The sequence below is a fragment of the Engystomops pustulosus genome, chromosome 1, assembly GCF_040894005.1.
Source record: "Engystomops pustulosus chromosome 1, aEngPut4.maternal, whole genome shotgun sequence".
NCBI lineage: Eukaryota > Metazoa > Chordata > Amphibia > Anura > Leptodactylidae > Engystomops > Engystomops pustulosus.
In genome coordinates this window covers 143,207,188-143,225,235 of record NC_092411.1, presented here as the reverse complement: position 1 = coordinate 143,225,235, position 18,048 = coordinate 143,207,188, and the positions used below count along the sequence as shown (strand labels likewise).

General features: G+C 39.8%; 1 protein-coding gene across 1 annotated transcript in view; it reads right to left on the bottom strand.

The window, feature by feature from the left end:
- The window catches only part of TRIM14 (tripartite motif containing 14), a 36,710-nt gene extending 22,341 nt beyond the window's left edge, over positions 1 to 14,369 (bottom strand). The window contains exons 1-2 of the mRNA XM_072155176.1: positions 14,168 to 14,369; positions 13,461 to 14,087 (exon numbers count right to left, since the gene is read on the bottom strand). Of these exons, the coding sequence (XP_072011277.1) occupies positions 13,461 to 14,006 (546 nt within the window). The 5' untranslated portion in view covers positions 14,007 to 14,087; positions 14,168 to 14,369. The remainder of the gene's footprint in view (positions 1 to 13,460; positions 14,088 to 14,167) is intronic.
- Positions 14,370 to 18,048: the final 3,679 nt, after the last annotated feature.

The following is an 18,048-nucleotide window of genomic DNA, read 5'->3' as shown; positions in this document are numbered from 1 at the left end:
GTAGGTTTTTATGGATTTTAGGTAAATGATAGAAGATGGGGGTAGATGGTGAGTCGATCCAGATGTAATCTTTCTCTGATTTAGTGATGGTATTATTTGCCACAGCCTCGTTTAGAAGTATTTTTAATTCTTGTGCGTGAGAATGAGTGGGGTCTTCGGGTAGGACTTCATAGTAGTTAGTGTCCGATAGGATGTTCTCAGCCTCCTTGATGTAGGCTTCCCTATCTTGGATCACTATGCCGCCCCCTTTGTCGGCACTGCGGATTATGATATCGTCGTTCTTCAATAAGGAGCTGATTGCTGATCTCTCTTTGTGTGTCAGATTATGGGAGGGCTGGGTTTTAGAGTTAATGGTACGTAGTTCTTTTTCAACCATAGAGACAAACGTTTGGATGTTGTTGCCTCTATGATGTAGAGGATAAAAGGTGGACTTAGGTTTAAGCCCACTGGGAATCACTGAAATGGTGTCAAGAGTGTCGGGAATGTTTGGGGAATCTGTGGGAAGCGGATCTTTGGGGAAGATGGGACTAGGGGGTATATTTATACTAAGGCTATCCGAAGAGGGGGTCTCGTTAATCTTCATGTTGGTTTTAGGGAGACTAAAATGTCTTGCAAGGGTAAGTTTCCTGGTGAAGGTATGAAGGTCACGGAACAGTTGAAATTCGTCGAATTTTGACGTCGGGCAATATTTTGAGCTTAACATATTAGTTAAAAGAGTTTTCCCACAAGAAAATTCTCACATCTAAATCCCCTAGTGATGTTAACACAATAAGGAACATTTTAACCCCTTACTTTACCATTTTACTCAGTTTTATTGCTGTTTTAGCTCCTATCACTCAGTTATGGTCAGTGTAAGATTCCAGAGCGTGGGCGGGGACTCTCTGAGCAGACACATTATGATCCTCCTAGTTCTATAAGCTGACAATGTGGTTATATTATAAGGGTACATGTGTATATACATTTTTATCTGGCTTCTGACATTGAACTAACACAATGACACATAGAAGGAGAGATGAGACAGATCAGAGATGATGGGATGCATGAGGTGCCTATTACACAGATGCATGACGTGACAGAGGCTGACAGACTTTTACACTGTCAGCTCTGACACATATCTGTTCTACCCTTCCCCGGATCACTTATCTGCCTGGAGTTTGTAGTTTGCAGCCTCTCTGTCCTCATGAAGTGTTTGCTGGCAGGAAGTGAATCAGTGTACATGTCAGTATGAACTCCGTGCTAGGCCTGCAGGGAGGTGTGGCTATAGGCACAGAGAAGAGAGACACAGAAATCTTGGCTCCATGCTGTCACTAAGGAATCCAATATGGCAACCACCCAACCCTAAAGTCAGAAGTTACAGGGTTGTGTCTAGGGGCAACTGAAATTGTGTACACCAGGTTGCACTTATATTTGTGAAATGCTGTGTTTTTGTTAATAAAATTGAATTAGAGAATGTGTTTGTTATCCTCAGTACATATACGAAACTTGTCTTCGTGGGAATAGCCCTTTAACAATTTTGCCTATTTATATATTTTCTTGTACTTTTGCACAAAAACACATTTGATTTTGTGTCTCTGTAATGTTTTAGATCTCTATACATTTTTAATTCATTTACAATAGATGTTTTCATTGGTATAATTTTGGAGTACATATGACAATTTAATAAACTTTTTACAATTTTTTGGGATGCAAAATGACAGAAACAACCATTTTGACACAGTTTAAAAAAAAAAGACATTTAGATTAGCAAATTACCATACCATTATGTTTTGGTGATTATTGATGTGTTTGTTATTTTATTAATTTTTCTTCAACATTTGTATATGTTCCAGTAGAAAACCCGTAATCTCCTGTATAATACCATGCAATACCTCTAACATAAAGTTAATAGACATGGGGAGATTGATCAGAAGTGCCTGAGAGCGAAACTGTTGTAGTTGCTCATGGCAACCAATTAGAAGACAGCTTTAATTTCCCCATTTAGAGTAACAGGTGCTGCCTGGAATCTTCTTTACACTTTAGAGCTATAGAATATTATGGGGACTCAATGTCTGTGGGAAAACATTTTATCATTTTTATAATAATCTATATTTATATAGAGCCATCAAATTATGCATCTCTTCACAAATCATAGGGGACATCTATAAATATAATATTACATTACAGAGTACAAACAGTCATATGGTACACTAAAAGTGAGGATGCTGCTCGCAAGAACCTACAGTCTATGATGATGAAGGGGGTGACACAAGAGGCATAAGAGATTGTATAATGGTCCAACCATTCTTTATAAGGGAACAGTATAAAATAATTTAATAAATAAAAATCTGCTGCTTAAACCAGCCATCTTATTTAAGTCCACGGTGAAAGTGATTGCAGAGAAGCCTGGAGCTTGGAATATATCTGGTGTTTGCTGGAGAAACAAAGGGAGAAGAACTTAGAATGAATTAGTAAAGAGACAGTGAGTGTGATAGGCTTCCCTAAAGAGATGGGTTTTAAGAGGATGTTTGAAACTTTGGAAGTTGGGTAGTAGTCTGAGTCCGGGAAAAGTCACTCCAGAGGATTAGTGCAGCTCGGGAGAAATCCTGGAGACTTGCATGTCCCGTATTTCCATGCCATATGAGACCGTATATAGGTGACGTTTTTCATCCTTTTGCTGCAGGTAATTAACCCTTATTTATACATCTCCATAGACTTTTTAGGGCATACGGAACTGAAATACGGGAGAAAATAGGACATGATCGTTATTTTTAAATGGCTAAATACGTTACAGTGTAAACAACAGCAATGTAAATGGTTAGACGTATTGTCCGTTAAAATGAACGTGGCCATATGTAACACGTAAAAAAAACTCTACAGTACAGGTAGCATACAGCCATTTTCATACGTTCGTGTGAATGCAGCCTCAAGGTAGAAATTAAACTAATATCACTGGCAGATCGAAGAGCACAGGCTGGGAATTAGACTGAGATGAGAGTAGAGAGATAAGGAGGTGCAGCCTTATGCAAAGCTTTGTGGATGAAGGTTATTATTTTAAAGTCGAAAGTGAATCAGAGCAAAAATTAGAATTTTAGAGGTCTCTATGGGAGGATGGGAGGATTCTGGAGATTCACACGGCAAGAGTGAGCAAGAGATTGAATTTGCGGTGCAAAGGAAAGATTGGAGTCCAGCACAAACCCAAGACACTGGGCCTGCTACCTCAGTGCTATAGTGATCCCACAGACTGAGATGGAGAGGTCAGGGTTGAGTCGGTTGGTAGATGGTGGAAAGATGAGAAGTTCAGTCTTAAAAAGATTAAGTTTCAAGAAGAGAGAGGACATGATTTTCGAGACAGCAGAGAGACAGCAGAGAGACAGCAGAGAGACATTGTTGTGGAGTATGGCAGAGGTGATGTTACATGCAGAAGTATACAGCTGGGTATCATCAGCATAGAGATGATACTGGAAACCAAATCTGCTGATGGTTCGTCCGATGGGGGCAGTATAGAGGGAGTTGAGAAGAGAAAGATCTAGAAAAGGAGACCCTGAAAGTGTGTTTAGAAAGATAGGAAGAAAACCAAGAGAGTGCAGTGTCGTTTAGGTCAATGGAGTGAAGCATCCTGAGGAGAAGCTGGTGGTCCACAGTATCGAACGCTGCCAATAGATCTAGAAGAATGAGGAGAGAATAGTCACCTTTTTATTTAGCAGTGAGGAGATCATTGGAGACTTTAGTAAGAGCAGTTTGAGTGGAGTGCATAGTATGAAAGCCAGATTATAGGAGTTAAGGAGAGAGATGGCTGAGAGATAGCGGGTTGGTCAAGAATAGACCAGGCATTCAAAGAGTTTGGAGATGAAAGGGAGATTAGAAACATGTCGGTAGTTAGTAGCACTGGATGGGTCCAAGGAAGATTACTTTAGTAATGGGGTTACAACCGCATGCTTGAAAGAAGAGGGAATGATACCAGAAGAGAGAGTGGTTGAAGATTTTAGTGAGGTGAGAAGTGACTACTGGGGAGAGAGACCCTATAGTGGGTCGGACAGAGGAAAGGATTCTGGACACTTCTTCCTTTGCGACTGGCTCAAAGGAAGAGAGGTAACAGGGTAAGGAATCGGAGAGAAGGGGATTATTGGAGTGAGTGGATTGAGAAATTATCTCATGGCAAATGCAAGCAATTTTTGGCCAGATCTTCAGCTCCAAGGTCTGTGACAAGTGGCTGCACCTTTGGTGTTAGTAAAAAGTGAAAAGTATTAAAGAGCCTTTTGGGGTTGTTAGAGAGAGTGGATATTAGATCCTCTAAAATGTAACGACTCCTCCCTTGTTAGAAAGTATGTAAAGAGAATATTCCAAGTCCTTAGTGTCTGCAATTAAGGAACAGTACGTGGAAGAGTCTACCTGAGTGACCAGAAGAAGAAGTTAAGATGGGGATAATCTACCATAGACCCTGAGCTCTTTGCCTGTGACCAGATTACCAGCCTTCTGAGAAAGAGAGGGACAGCTAGCCCAGGCCTTTTATAGGGTAGAACCCTTCTTCTGCCAGGTAGGAGATAGGAGAAGGCCAGCCCTTTGATTTGTTTGCATTGTTTTGCACCTGAATTTCTTCAGCAAAGATGGAAACTGCAGACCATGACTTTCTGGACTTATTTCCCATTGGGGTGCGACATGCATTACCATCTTTTCCAGACCCAGGCATCTTGGCGTCACAAACAGGATCCAGTACAGCGACAGCAGAGCTGGTCACCGTGGATCCAGCCCCAGAGGATCAAGACAGCCAGGGGCATCTACAGGAAAGTCCTAGCTTTCTTGAGCTCATCACAGCAACTGTGGTCCCCACGTGGGATCTGCTACAAGAAAGTGACTGTGCTAAGGAATATTCAGTGGAAACAGAAAGTATTCAGACCCCTTTTTCACACTTTGTTTCATTTGGTAAGTTCAAAAAAATTTCATTTTGCTAATGAATGTACACTCTGCACCGCATCTTGACAGAAAAAAAACAAAAATGTCGATATTTTTGCTAATTTATTAAACAAGAAAAACTGAAATATCACATGGCCATAAGTATTCAGCCCCTTAGCTGTGATACTCATATTTATTTTGAGATGCTTTAATGAAGCCAACGAGGTACATCCCATTTTCATTGCCTATGCACCAAAACCTTTGGCACATGGGCAAGGAAGACAGGGTGGACCATGCTGTGCTGAATTGATGTGTAGGTGCCAAGAACTCTGGACTAAGCCGAGTATAAATGTTTGCTTTTTTTGATAGGTGAAAGTTGAAAGTCCTCAGTTGATGAAACCTTTTATTGGCTAACTAAAAAAAAAAAAAGGTATCAATAACTGAGGACTTTCATATTTGTAACCAATGGCTAACAGCAGTGGAATCTTTTGTTTTCTAAATGCGGATACAAACAGAAATAATACATGGTAATGTGGGACACTGAACCACTGGTCACTAAGGACCTGGGTTTGGTTTAGCATTTCAAATCTCCCTTGAAGATTCTCTTTAAAGGAGTATTTCCACGAAGACAAGTTTCTTTTAACAAAATAACACTTTCTCTAATTCACTATTATTAACAAAAATACAGCATTTCAAAAGAAAAGTCCATGCGGCAAGTGTGTTTTGAAGGAAATCCTTACACCTGTGAGCATTTGTGATCCTCCCCGTCTTCTTGTAAGTGCAAAAGGATACATCATCTGGTTGCAGGTTTTTGCAGACAATGAAAAAGATTCAAACGATCCAGCACTTTTTATATGAAAAATTCTTGCTTCTTTATTAAATCATCATATAAAATCGATCAGCACATAATGTTATCCACAAACAACTACGCCTTTCGAGTAAAAAAAACTCTTCATCATGGCTGGCCAGTGAAGAGGTTTTTTTACTCAAAAAGCGTAGCTGTTTGTGGATACCATTATGTGCTAATCGATTTTATATGATGATTTAATAAAGAAGCAAGAATTTTTCATATAAAAAGTGCTGGATCGTTTGAATTTTTTTCATTGACAGCACTTCAAATATATAAGTCAAATATATAAGTCCAACCTGTCTCTATCAGTCATGGTGTACACAATTTCAGTTTTCCCTAGACACGACCATGTAACTTCTGACTTTGGTCAGGGGGGCGCCATCTTGGATTCCTGTGAGGAAAGAGAAGCTGCAAGCTACAAACTCCAGGCAGATAAGAGATCTGGGGGAAGGGGGAGGCAGGCACATATCTGTGAGAACAGACTTGTAACAGAGCTGACAGTGTAAAAGTCTGTCAGCCTCTTTCATGTCATGCATCTGTGTAATAGGCATCTCATGCATTTCATCTCTCTTTCTATGTGTCAGTGTGTTAGTACAATGTCAAAAGCCAGATGAAAGTATATATACACATGTACCCTGATAATCTAACCACATTGTCACCTCACAGAACTAGATCATAGGATCATAATGTGTCTGCTCAGAGAGTCCCCGGCCACACCCTGGAATTTTGCACTGACCAGCCTAGTGAGTGATAGGTGCTAATACAGCAATAAAACTGAGTAAAATTGAGTAAGGGGTTAAAATGATGTTTATAGTGTAGACATCACTAGGGGGTTGAGATGTGAGAATTTTCTTTTATGGGAAAATCCATTTAAAACCTTGCATTTTGTGGCTTTTTATTACCTTAGCATTTAAAGCCTGGAAACAACACATGATATTATGGAGCAGTGAATGGATACTTAACCTTCATATAACTGTTCTAAGAATTAGCTTCAAAGCAAAAAGTAAACTTCATCCATAAAAAAGCATCTTTTGTAATCTGTGATAAGAGGATACTTTAAAATAGCTTCTTAGTAAGAGAGATTGCTGTACTAGCATAATCTGTTTTAACGAAAATACGTGTCCTGAAAGTACGTTAAGGATGCCAATTAACAGGGGGAGTTTTGCTAACCCGCTCTACATTTGTCAGCATTTTTAAGCAGGTTTCTTTTTTAGCATGTGGCGGTCATTAATTACAAACTTAAAATCAAATAATAATGGGAGACTATGGCAAATTGCCAGTACGTTCCTCAGTTCAGGTGCCAGATCTTTGTTTTTTGTATTTCAAAAGATCCAGCAGATGTCAGTAGACAGCCAGAGCTCAGCAGAGACCTTGAGAACATCATCCTGCTGACACAAGCATTCTTAGAAGTATTACACAGAATGGACACGACCTGCCACCATGTTAAGCCTTTCCAACAACTCTTTATTAGTAGCTTAGTCCATAAAATTAAGTTAACCTGATTTAATAGTGGCTAATGTAGACAAATGGAGTTTAAAGGAAATCTACCATCAAATTCAAGAATGATAAACCAAGGGCACTTACTTATAGATCCAGGCAATGTGACTGTGGTAATATCCTTATATTTGTTATCCATGTCCTCCTTCTGCAACACCCTCGCCGATGCAATGGCGAGGTAGGGTTTGCGAATACGTCCCACCTGCATGTAACCACATTAAACTACATGGTCCTTATAGGACATAGGGGTATTGCAGTGGTGAATCCTGCCTGGCAAGGCAGAGGTTAAGTATTTTGTATAATGCAAGATGCTGTCATCCAATGATATGTGTTACATCCTGTGCTCTGTAAGCTGAGATGTGATTGGAGGAGCAGCCACCACCTGACCAAAGGGAGGTAATAAAACTCCCTGGCCAGGAATGTTCTGGGTCTTTTGAGATCTTCTTTCAGAGAGATTCAAGTGTAGGAGAATCTTAGAGTGAGTGAGTGAGCAATCTCTGTCTAGCCCATACCAGAGCAGGAAGAGCCTAGCCCCTGCCTCTGAAGAGTGGAGCATCAGACTAGAGTTAGTGTAGTGAGGAAAAGGGGTATCATCTTACCTTTAAAGGTGATACCTGAAGCCCTACAGGACAAGCTGAAGCTTCCTACCCGGACACAGCTGCCTCCCAGCCTGCGCTCCACATCCAGGCTGGTGAACTATCTCCTGAGGCTCCCTCCAACTCACATCTCAGCACTCCATCTACCTGTTAAAGGCACGTTTGCTGCGGTTCCTGCCGGTTCAAATAAAGAACTGTAAGTTGTTTTCTTCAACTTCTGTCTCCGTCTGGTCCCTGCTAATACGGCTGCCTTCATCACCGGCACCCTGTCCTTCACACAGAGACTCACCCTCGGGACATTAAGGGGTTGCCCCAGGGAGATCCGCTATAGCAGCCTCTCCCTCATCATTTCTTGCCAACACCACCCTGCTGGAGACCTGCCAGGCTGTAGGACAGCCCTCCGGTTCCCCCGTACCAAGCACCGTGACAATAGCGTGCTTAGGCCGCAACCGCCAGCCACTCCGGTACTGCGGGCCCCGGCTGACTCCAGGCCTCACCTCAAGGGCTAGGCCCCGGTGGGGGATGTTGCACTTCCTTTTAAAATCAACTTCAAATTAGCCTAATGAGCCTGCGGTGCTACTTTAGCCCTTGTGTGGTCTGGCTTTACAGGCTGTTATACTGTATCATCACCCTCCCTGTTTCCTCAGCACTTGTGTAGTGAGCACTTCCTGCTTCCACTTTCTTCTTATTGCACAAATGCTGAGGGAGCAGGGGGAAAGGTGAGACTAAATTGGCAGCAGGTAGCCCCTCATTTTCATTAGCATAATTGTAAAAGTTGATTTTAGAAGGAAGGAGGTCATGGATAATAAATATAAGAAGATTACCACAGTCACGGTGCCTCGATCTATGAGTAAGTTTCCCTGGTTTATCATGAGTTGTCCTATAATACACATAGTTTCATTCACATGTGAAAAATTACCATGTAAAACTGCATATCCTTTCTTCAGGAATGAAATTCATAAATTTCGGGCGTGGAATAGCCTCTTTGATCTCCAGACTGGACAGCCCTACAGAACCGCCTCCCTGCACATCCATGACACTTGTGAATGTGAGGGCACATCACGCACAGACACAGTGGCTCCCGTTGCATCGCTGGCTAAAGGGGAGCTCTTGCAAAAACTTCTGGTTTTCTGCCTCCTTCACTGGGCCATGACGCAACGGGAGTCACAGGAGCAGATTTATCAAGCTGTCTGAAACTCAGAATATTTCTAATTGCCCATGGCAACCAATCACAGCTCCCCTTTAACCCCTTAGGGACGTGGCCCTTTTTCGGTTTTGTATTTTCATTTTTCACTCACCACCTTCAAAAATCTGTAACTTTTTTATTTTTCCACATAAAGAGCTATGTTTGGGCTTGTTTTCTATGTAACAAATTGAACTTCATAGTGATGGTATTTATTATTCCATGCCGTATACTGTGAAGCAGGAAAAAAATTCAGAATGCGGTGAAAATGATGAAAAAACGCATTTCCGCCATTTTCTTGTGGGCTTGGATTTTACAGCTTTCACTGAGCGCTCAAAATCACATGTCTATTTTATTCTTTGGTTCGGTACGATCCCGAGGATACCATATTTGTATAGGTTTTATAATGTTTTCATACATTTAAAATAATTAAAACCTTCTGTACAAAAAAAAATTCTTCATTCTGCCATGTTCTGGCACTAATAACTTTTCATACTTCAGTGCATTTTTTGCGACTTTTGATGACGTTTTTAATGCTTTCATTTTTAGGACTGTATGGGCTTTTGATCACTTTTTATATATTTTTCAAAATGGCAAAAAAGTGGCATTTTCGACTTTGGGCGCCAATTTCCGTTATGGGGTTTAACGCTGGGAAAAATCGCTAATATATTTAGATAGATCGGACATTTTGGGACGCTATGATACCTAATGTGTTTATGATTTTTACTGTTTATTTATATTTATATCAGTTCTAGGGAAAGGGGGGTGATTTAAACTTTTATTTTTTTTACAATTTTTTCATATTTTTTCAAAAAAATTTTAATTTTTTTTTACCATTATTTTAGATCCTCCAGGGTGATTTAACCCTGTAGGGTCCGATTGCTAATACTATATATATATATATATATATATAATACTATATATATATATATATATATATATGTGTGTATATATATATATATATATATATATATACTACCGTATTGCAGTATATAGCTATTTTACAATGATTTTTAATAGCCTGCCCTCTGGTGGCTATTAGAAATCATTGCACCTGGCAAACCTACGCATCTCAATGAGACTCTAGGCTGCCATAGCAACCGATCGCCCGCCTCTGATGACGTTCCAGGGGGCGGCGATCGGGTCCATACACAGTCGTTACCCGCTGTGTATGGCGAGAGCTCAGCTCGTGAGCTCTCTCCATACACCCCTTGCCAAGCAAGGACGATATAGTTCGTCCTCGGTCGGCAAGGTGTTAAAATATTCATGAGCACTGGTAAAATGAAAGCTGAGCTGTGATTGGTTGCCATGGCCAACTGGAAATATTCTGACTTTCAGACAGCTTGATAAATCTGCCCCATTGTGTCTGCAGGGAATTTGCATATAAATTAATGAAGTTTATAAACCTATAGAAAGCTTTCCAATAAACTATAAAACATGTTTAGGGATGAGAAATTGGAAATCTACCTTTGGATCTAGTAAGAAAAGTAGATTCCGGAAGGTATATTTCTAATAAATGTGAGACAAAATAACTTGTTTCTCCTAAAAATTAATCTTTAGACAATGGTAATATTTAATGCTGTGCTTCAGCAGGAACTTGGACACTGCTCTGGGTTGGTGGGAAGAAGCATGAAGCTAAATACCAGACAATCCAGGAAGAGACTGCAAAAAGACTTGAGATTGGAGTGCCGGTTCGCCATCCAGCAGGGCAACAAACACACAGCCAAAGCTGCTATGTAATGATTTAAATTCAGTCATGTGTTAAAATGCCCAAAGTCTGTATCTAAATCTCATTGAGAATCTGGATTTAAAAATTGCTGTTCACAAAAGTTCTGCGATCAATGTGAAAGGACAAAACGTCCAGCCTCTAGATGTGCCAAACTGGTAGAGACATACCTCAAATGGACTTGCAGTTTTCAGTACACCTAAAAGTGGCTCTACACAGTATAAACGGCTGAATACATTTCTTTCCCCACATATGCCATGCAAAAGCACATATTTTCAGGTGTAGCACTTATTTTATTTACCCTTCACAAATACTTGTTATTTTGAATTGCTCTATTACATTAAATATCAATATACTTATCTCTATGATTTTTTTATTTGGGACATCACTGTACGGCTGTAAATGTCAGTTTTCATCTAAAAATCTTACAGTTGGAAACCTCAGACAGACACCGCACAATGTGGAAAAAGATTTATACAGAACATATAAATAAATTTACAGTCCAAAATGTATGTTGTACAGAGGGGCATGGAGTATACTGCAAAGTCACCTCACAGTGTGGACAGTTCAAAACTGAAGCTTACACTGGAGCATCCATTGGTGCTGAAGTTCCTTTTTACGCTCTGCTTCATATAACAGATCCATCTGATAGGGTAGTGCCAAACTTAGCCTTGGTAAATGAAGCAATAGTTCTTCCCCAGATCTAAATTGTCCAATAAATGCTAATATAGACAACATAGGCAAACAATTTAGATTCTGATACAACACATGGCAGTACCCAATTGTTAATTATGGGCTGTTTCACACCCACATCTAGATTTTTAAAAGTTGACAGATTTGCTTGAAGGGGTTTTCCCAAATTAGGTGTTTATAATATACATGCAGGATATGTCAAAAATATCTGGTAAATAAACAGGTCCCACCACTATGATTAAATCTATGCGCCTACACTAAGAATGTGGGTCCCCTAACCTTCTTTGTGTATTTAAGAAATTCAGCCGTGAAAATGAAGCATGCTAAACCAGAAACACGTATTCATAGATCCAGACACCAGGACTGAAATTTCTTTTTTTGACTTCCACACATTTCCCCACATAAAGAACTAGTTCCCCTACAGCTACCATGTTTAAATGCTGTCTAATATTTCCCACTAACATAGCTCCCAACTGTACCAGATCTCCTGGCTTTTAGGCACTCTGCTGCCTGTACACATCTCTGCTGTGCTACAATAGCGATGTGTGGAGGTAGCTCCTACCCTGAATGCCGCTCCCACTCCACCGTCTTCTCAGAGCCCAGGGAGAGGAGGAAGCTGGATTGCAGGGGAACGAGGAAAGATACACATAGTATATGGGGGGGGGGGGGGGGGGGTAAAGGATTTGACTTTTGCTTGGTGCTGTTCTTGTTCCCTGGATTCATATTAGTGGATTTAATGTAATGACTGTTTTATGTTTTTCTCAAGCCAGTATTCACTGATCAAATAAATCATATTTAAGTACCCAGAGGACAATAATAATACACCGTCTACGCATATATGAGCAGCTGAGCACAATGCATCTACCCCCAAGAGGTATATTGTGAACCTCCAAGGATACCTGTACTGCAGGGTGAGAACAGACTGCAGGTGTTACAACACTGCCTTGTTAGACAAGTCTTAAAACAAATATGTATACAAAATATACAAAAGTAAATTTCTATCAGCCCTGTAAAGAGTTAAATTGTCTCCGCCAGTATAATTGCAAACAGTTTAGTTTTATGAGTGTGTTTTAAGTAAATGTATCATTGAATAGTGATTTATGCCATTACTAATGTTAAACCTCTGAAAAAATTATGATTTTCTCAATTTTTGATTATATTTAGTAAAATTGGGCAGATAAAGAAATACTATATAAATCAGGTTTTACCATAATCCTGGTGACCAATAGAATAGAGCTAACATATCATTTTCATGGTACGGTGAGTGGCCTAAAACTATACTAAAAATCAAATACAAGAATCCATGGTTTTCTTTTCCAATACCCCAAAAGAGTTGGGTATCAAAAGTTATGGTGCATTGTGGAATTGTATTCTTTGTGAATGTATACAGGTTTGAAAAATACACTCACTTAGCCAATAAACAATTTCAAAATCACACCTCCATTTTGTTTTAACCCATGTGAAACACTTAATTGCTTAATAAACTTCGTAAAAGTAGTTTTTTATATGTTGAGGGCTTACGTTTCTAAAATGGGGTAATTTATGGGGGTTTTCTATTATTTAGGCCTTCCAAAGTCACAAGAAAGCTGAACTGGTCTCTCAAAACGTGAGTCCTGATAATTTTTGGGAAAAATCGCACCTTAACTTCTAAGCCTTCAAACATCCTACAAAAATGAACATACCAACATAAAGCAGACATTCAGGAAATGGCAGTTAATAAGTTATTTTGATGGTATGATATCTGGCTGAAAAGCAGGCACATTTTTAAAATAATTTTTCTGAATTTTCTTCAACTTTCAGCTTTTTATTTAAAAAAAATCAGCCACATTTTTCAACTAACATAAAGCACAACGTGGCAAGAGAAAACAATATCAAATTCACTTGGGCATGTTAAAGAGTTTCAAAGTTAAACCAGATAAAGTCACAATTGTCATAATTTAAAAAATGGGCCACATCAGTAAGGTGCAAGATAAACAAGTAATTATGGGTATAATATCAATATTTACCAATTTTACGCAATTATGTTGATAAAATACAATAGGGTACCTTTTTGTGTGTGGCTTCTTGTTGTATAAGCATCACTGGATGGCCTTTGTGTGATCCAAGTAAGGGACAGAGTGTGCACACGCATACTTTGCATGCTCTGCAGAACAGCTCGATTGGCCTCTCCCTGTGCTCCAGACACCATTGTGTTCTTTTCCTCCTTGCCCCCATCTTTTTGGCCTCTCCGTCTTCTGAGTTACACACTTTGTGGTTGGCTCTATTTTCTTCCATTATGTGTGGCTGAAAGTGTTCAGAACAATATGACTCTTCGCAAGTTAAACAGCTCCACTGGGCAATGCAAGGGCTATGAGAAGGACAAAGATCACACTTCAAGGATTGTTGATTTTCTGTTTCTTGCATTTCGTTTGGTAATTTGCAAGAGGGACATGGCCTTTCGGAATTAGGAACATTCTTCCAGAACCCTTCCAAACAGTTAAGACAGAAGCGGTGCCCACATGATACCATTAACACAGGCGATGGACATGTAGAATCACATATTCCACAATGATCAACTGGTTGGCACAAGCCAGAGGAAGTTGTGGGCATCATCTGTGAATCCGGAAGGCAGGACCAACTCTTATGCAGAATCTCACCTTCTTGCTTCTCCTGCTTGACGGTCCTCTTACTTCCCTAGGGCAACAGATGGGACAACTGTATTATAATGCCACACCTGTACATTTCTTAGTTGTCTCGTAAAAAACTGTGATTACCTTTGAAAAAATTGCCTTTGCTTGTGAGCTCTTCTGAGGAATATACAGCTCACTTCTGCCACCGGGAAATGAAACTAGATTCTCCTTGACACGTGACAGTGTGTTACTGTAGTAGTCATTGACCCTTTATTGACTAGATTCATTTCAACATGTGTATGTTGTAGTTAAACAGCAGAGACACATTTATCTTCATTGACATTTATTTTTTACTTGTGCTTTTTTTTTTAAACACAGTTTAGTTTTTCTGTTGCTATTTCTTTTGTTTGGTATATAACATAGGGGTCTTGTTAAAATATCACAAATGATTTATGTTCAATGTGAGCTTTAACAAAGGCTAAAGGTCCTGGTAATACATAACTTGGATTATTTATTAAAAGTAAATAAAATAAAGTGCGGGACATGGCACAAAAGTCCTAATAAATATCCCCCATCTCCTCTATGTACAAAGCTGCAGGACAACTACAGGATGCCTTATGAAATCATCATTAATTCTGGGAAAAATATCCTATTGAGACAATAAAAACCTAGACTAGACAGTCTGTTCATGTTCCAGATTTATCATAGTGGACGACACTGGAAGGCTGACTGCAGTGCAGGTTTATACCACCCTTTGCAATATACTGCAACCGATTGGGAGGTATTTTACATGCCCTTCTTAAAGGGGTATTCTCATCTGGGCATTCACATTCAGTTTGATTAATCTGCCATATATAATCATTTCTTCTGTAAGATGTTATTAAAAAAAAGTCATTGCACAAGGAAACAAAAAGTTTCTAAATATTAAATGTCTGAGGAGTTACTCCATGTCCCACAGCCGTCCTGTGGTAATGAATGCTGGAGGTCAGGCAGGGCTCAATGGTGCATCTCTGGCCACCGCTGCCAAAATGTGAGGTGGTCGTATCCGGGGAAGTCATCTTGTTTCTAAGGGACAACATGGCTACATTTATGAGAAATTATCTTCACAAAGTAACATTTTTTTATTAACATCCAATTGAAGAAATATTTACATATGACAAATTAATTTAATTAAATGTGAATAACCCTTTAAGGTAGAAAAAGGCAGAAACCATTGGTGTGCATATGCTTCCTCCATTTCTGGAAGGTTTTTTGGCTTTCCTTGCAGCATTAAAAAAAGAGTCATGTTCTGCCTTATTTATGATCTTTCCCACCAGAACAATGCCATGAAAGCTCTCTAAAATCTAGTCTACTGTTCTTTTTTGGAAAGCCATGGCCCTTTCCCAATAAGCCACGTTATCTCAAAACCAAGTCAAAAAGTGACTAAAACATTATTGTTTATGTGATGCAGCCACCTTTTGTCTTTATATGTGATCATGGGACATAGTGAAAGCTCTTTCATCCTCCCAGAATATGATAATCACAGTCACATCACTATAAGGTTACACTGTAATTGCCGGCCCTTTGCAGTAACGTGACCCATGATGTAAAATCCAGGTGAGAGGAGGGTATTTTCATGAGGACTGTATTTCCCTTGGAATTTGATTGCAAGGGGCTGGCATTTGGCTTTCTGTGCCATGCCAAACACATGCAATCTTGTGCCAAGACATGGATGGGGAGGGGTTGGCAGCAGTTATGTATATCGGGACAAAGGTGAAGAGAGATATCCATGTGGTGAGCACATCCTTACACAACTTCCTTTTTCTGTTTTATTTTGCCTTCAAATTTTACCAAACTGCCAAAACATGAATACGGAAATATAAATAAGTCGGATTTATTGTCTTCAAGATGTTGTTTTTTCCTTATACTGCCTTATATGTTTATTGGTTTAGAAATTCTATCTGATTATATCTAATGTCTGGATAAAAAAAACAACAGCTAATTCTGCTTTGATCCCAAGCTACTGTAAGTTTCTATAGGTTTGCATAGTTTCTTTAATTTGCTACTATTTTTAGAACATGAATTCTGATTTATCCATCCCACTCATGGGTTCCCTTCTGAACCTATTCAAATTGCCATTTTGATCTTGCCTTTCTCTCAAAAGTATTCTGCATCACTTATGATGGGAGATATTCCTTTGTTGTGTTGTCGAAGTCTGCAAACCAGTTTACTTTTGGTATTGTCTTTGTATGTATGAAAAATCCTGAATAACGTCATATTAAAAAAATGTAAGCATATTTGAATTTTATAACAATGTGGTTATTATTCTTAAGTTGAGTTTGTTAAAGGTGGTTCTATGCATGTGCTATGTTTAATGTTACTTTAAAGGGAATCTGTCAGCAGTTTTGCCCTTACAAAGTTGTAAACAGTGTTAAAGAGCCCTAGAGAGCTGTGTAACCATACCTTTGTGTTTGGGAGGAGGCATTATATATATATTGAGATAAATCTGAGATGGGGGCACTGCATTTATCCCCTATTTCTAACAATGTTGTCATGTTTTATGGAGCAGGAACCTTTTTTTTCAGATTGGATGAATTACCTCAAAACGGCCTTGTGATGAAAATACATGTACAAGGTGTGCATGGCACATGTACATGCCAGATATTTTCTTGTTCATCAGGCCATCAATATCCCTCACTCCCCCCTATCCTTAACTTGTATAATTAATGAGATCTTGGGAAGGTCTTACTACAAAGGCTGCAGAGGGACTATGCAGGTGCTCTGTAGGGGGTGGCTATTAGCTAACTCCTTCACAGCCTCAGCAACTCCTGGGATTTTTTGGAAGTTTCTCTCCACTTTTTAGACAAAAGACAAATGAAGCATTAATATCCCAGTCATGGAGTTATGGTCCATCTCACCCCAATGCCAGATACACAGATACATATTTGGAATTGTGTTTGCCAGAGTAAAGCATATCTGTCTCTAGCTAGGTTCTAGCATTCTTGGACATAAATATATTTGAATGGGAACATCGTAAATAGATCATGTCTTCATGTCTGGTATCAATGTGATTCAGGGATTAATCCAAATCCAATGAGACCAAAACTCTGACCCTATAACTTCCTATTGTGAAGCTAGAACTCCTCCAAGGTCTTGGATCTGATCCCAGGTAGGAGGATCCCTAGAGCCCTCCTATGGGTGTGAAGGGATGTGTCTGCACCTATTATAATCAGAGCACCTCTTTGCCTGGGGGAACTTTTCACCATCTAAGGGCAGAATGGATCAGCAAGTGTGGACTATCCATCCCCACTAGGCCCACACAAGGTAACTATCTATCTCACTGCCTACTGATATATGTAGTCCTACCCTTGGATTTTGTATACATATATATAACATATATACTGTTGTGTTTGTACTGTTTGTCCAGTATGCCCTTATTTAGGTTATTAAATATAAAATTTAACTGGCGTTGCTTTTATCTTGACCACAAATCCCCACGTCTGTGTCTCAGTTCAATACGTACTACCTGATTGGCTTTGTTACGGACTGGGCTTATATTAAATGAGAGCTTGTGGCGACCTACAGCTCTTACTCACTTCCTGTGCCTCCCAGAACATGTGCTTTCTGGGAGTGTCTATAAAACGATAATTAATTGACCTTGTGTACCCCTCAGGGGTCCAGAAAAAGTCACGTTTCTTCAGAGGCCCTGACCAAAACACTGAGACAGTGTAAAGTTAGTCAAAGACTGAAATAAATCTGGTCCGGTTTAAAGGAAACCTACCACTTCTGAAGGTAGGTATGAGATGCAAACACCGGGCACCAGCTCAGGGTGAGCTGGTGCCGGTGCTTAGTCTCGTTAGTGTTAAAACCGCGGTATCGCGGTTTTTACACTTTTGAAACTTTCTAGCTGAAACTGCTTCGGCGCTGCGTGCGCACGATCGTGCGCGCGCCTACATTGGAAACGCCGCAGGCGTTGCGCGCGCACGGTCGCGCGCAGCGCCGAAGCAGTTTCAGCTAGAAAGTTTCAAAAGTGTTAAAACCGCGAT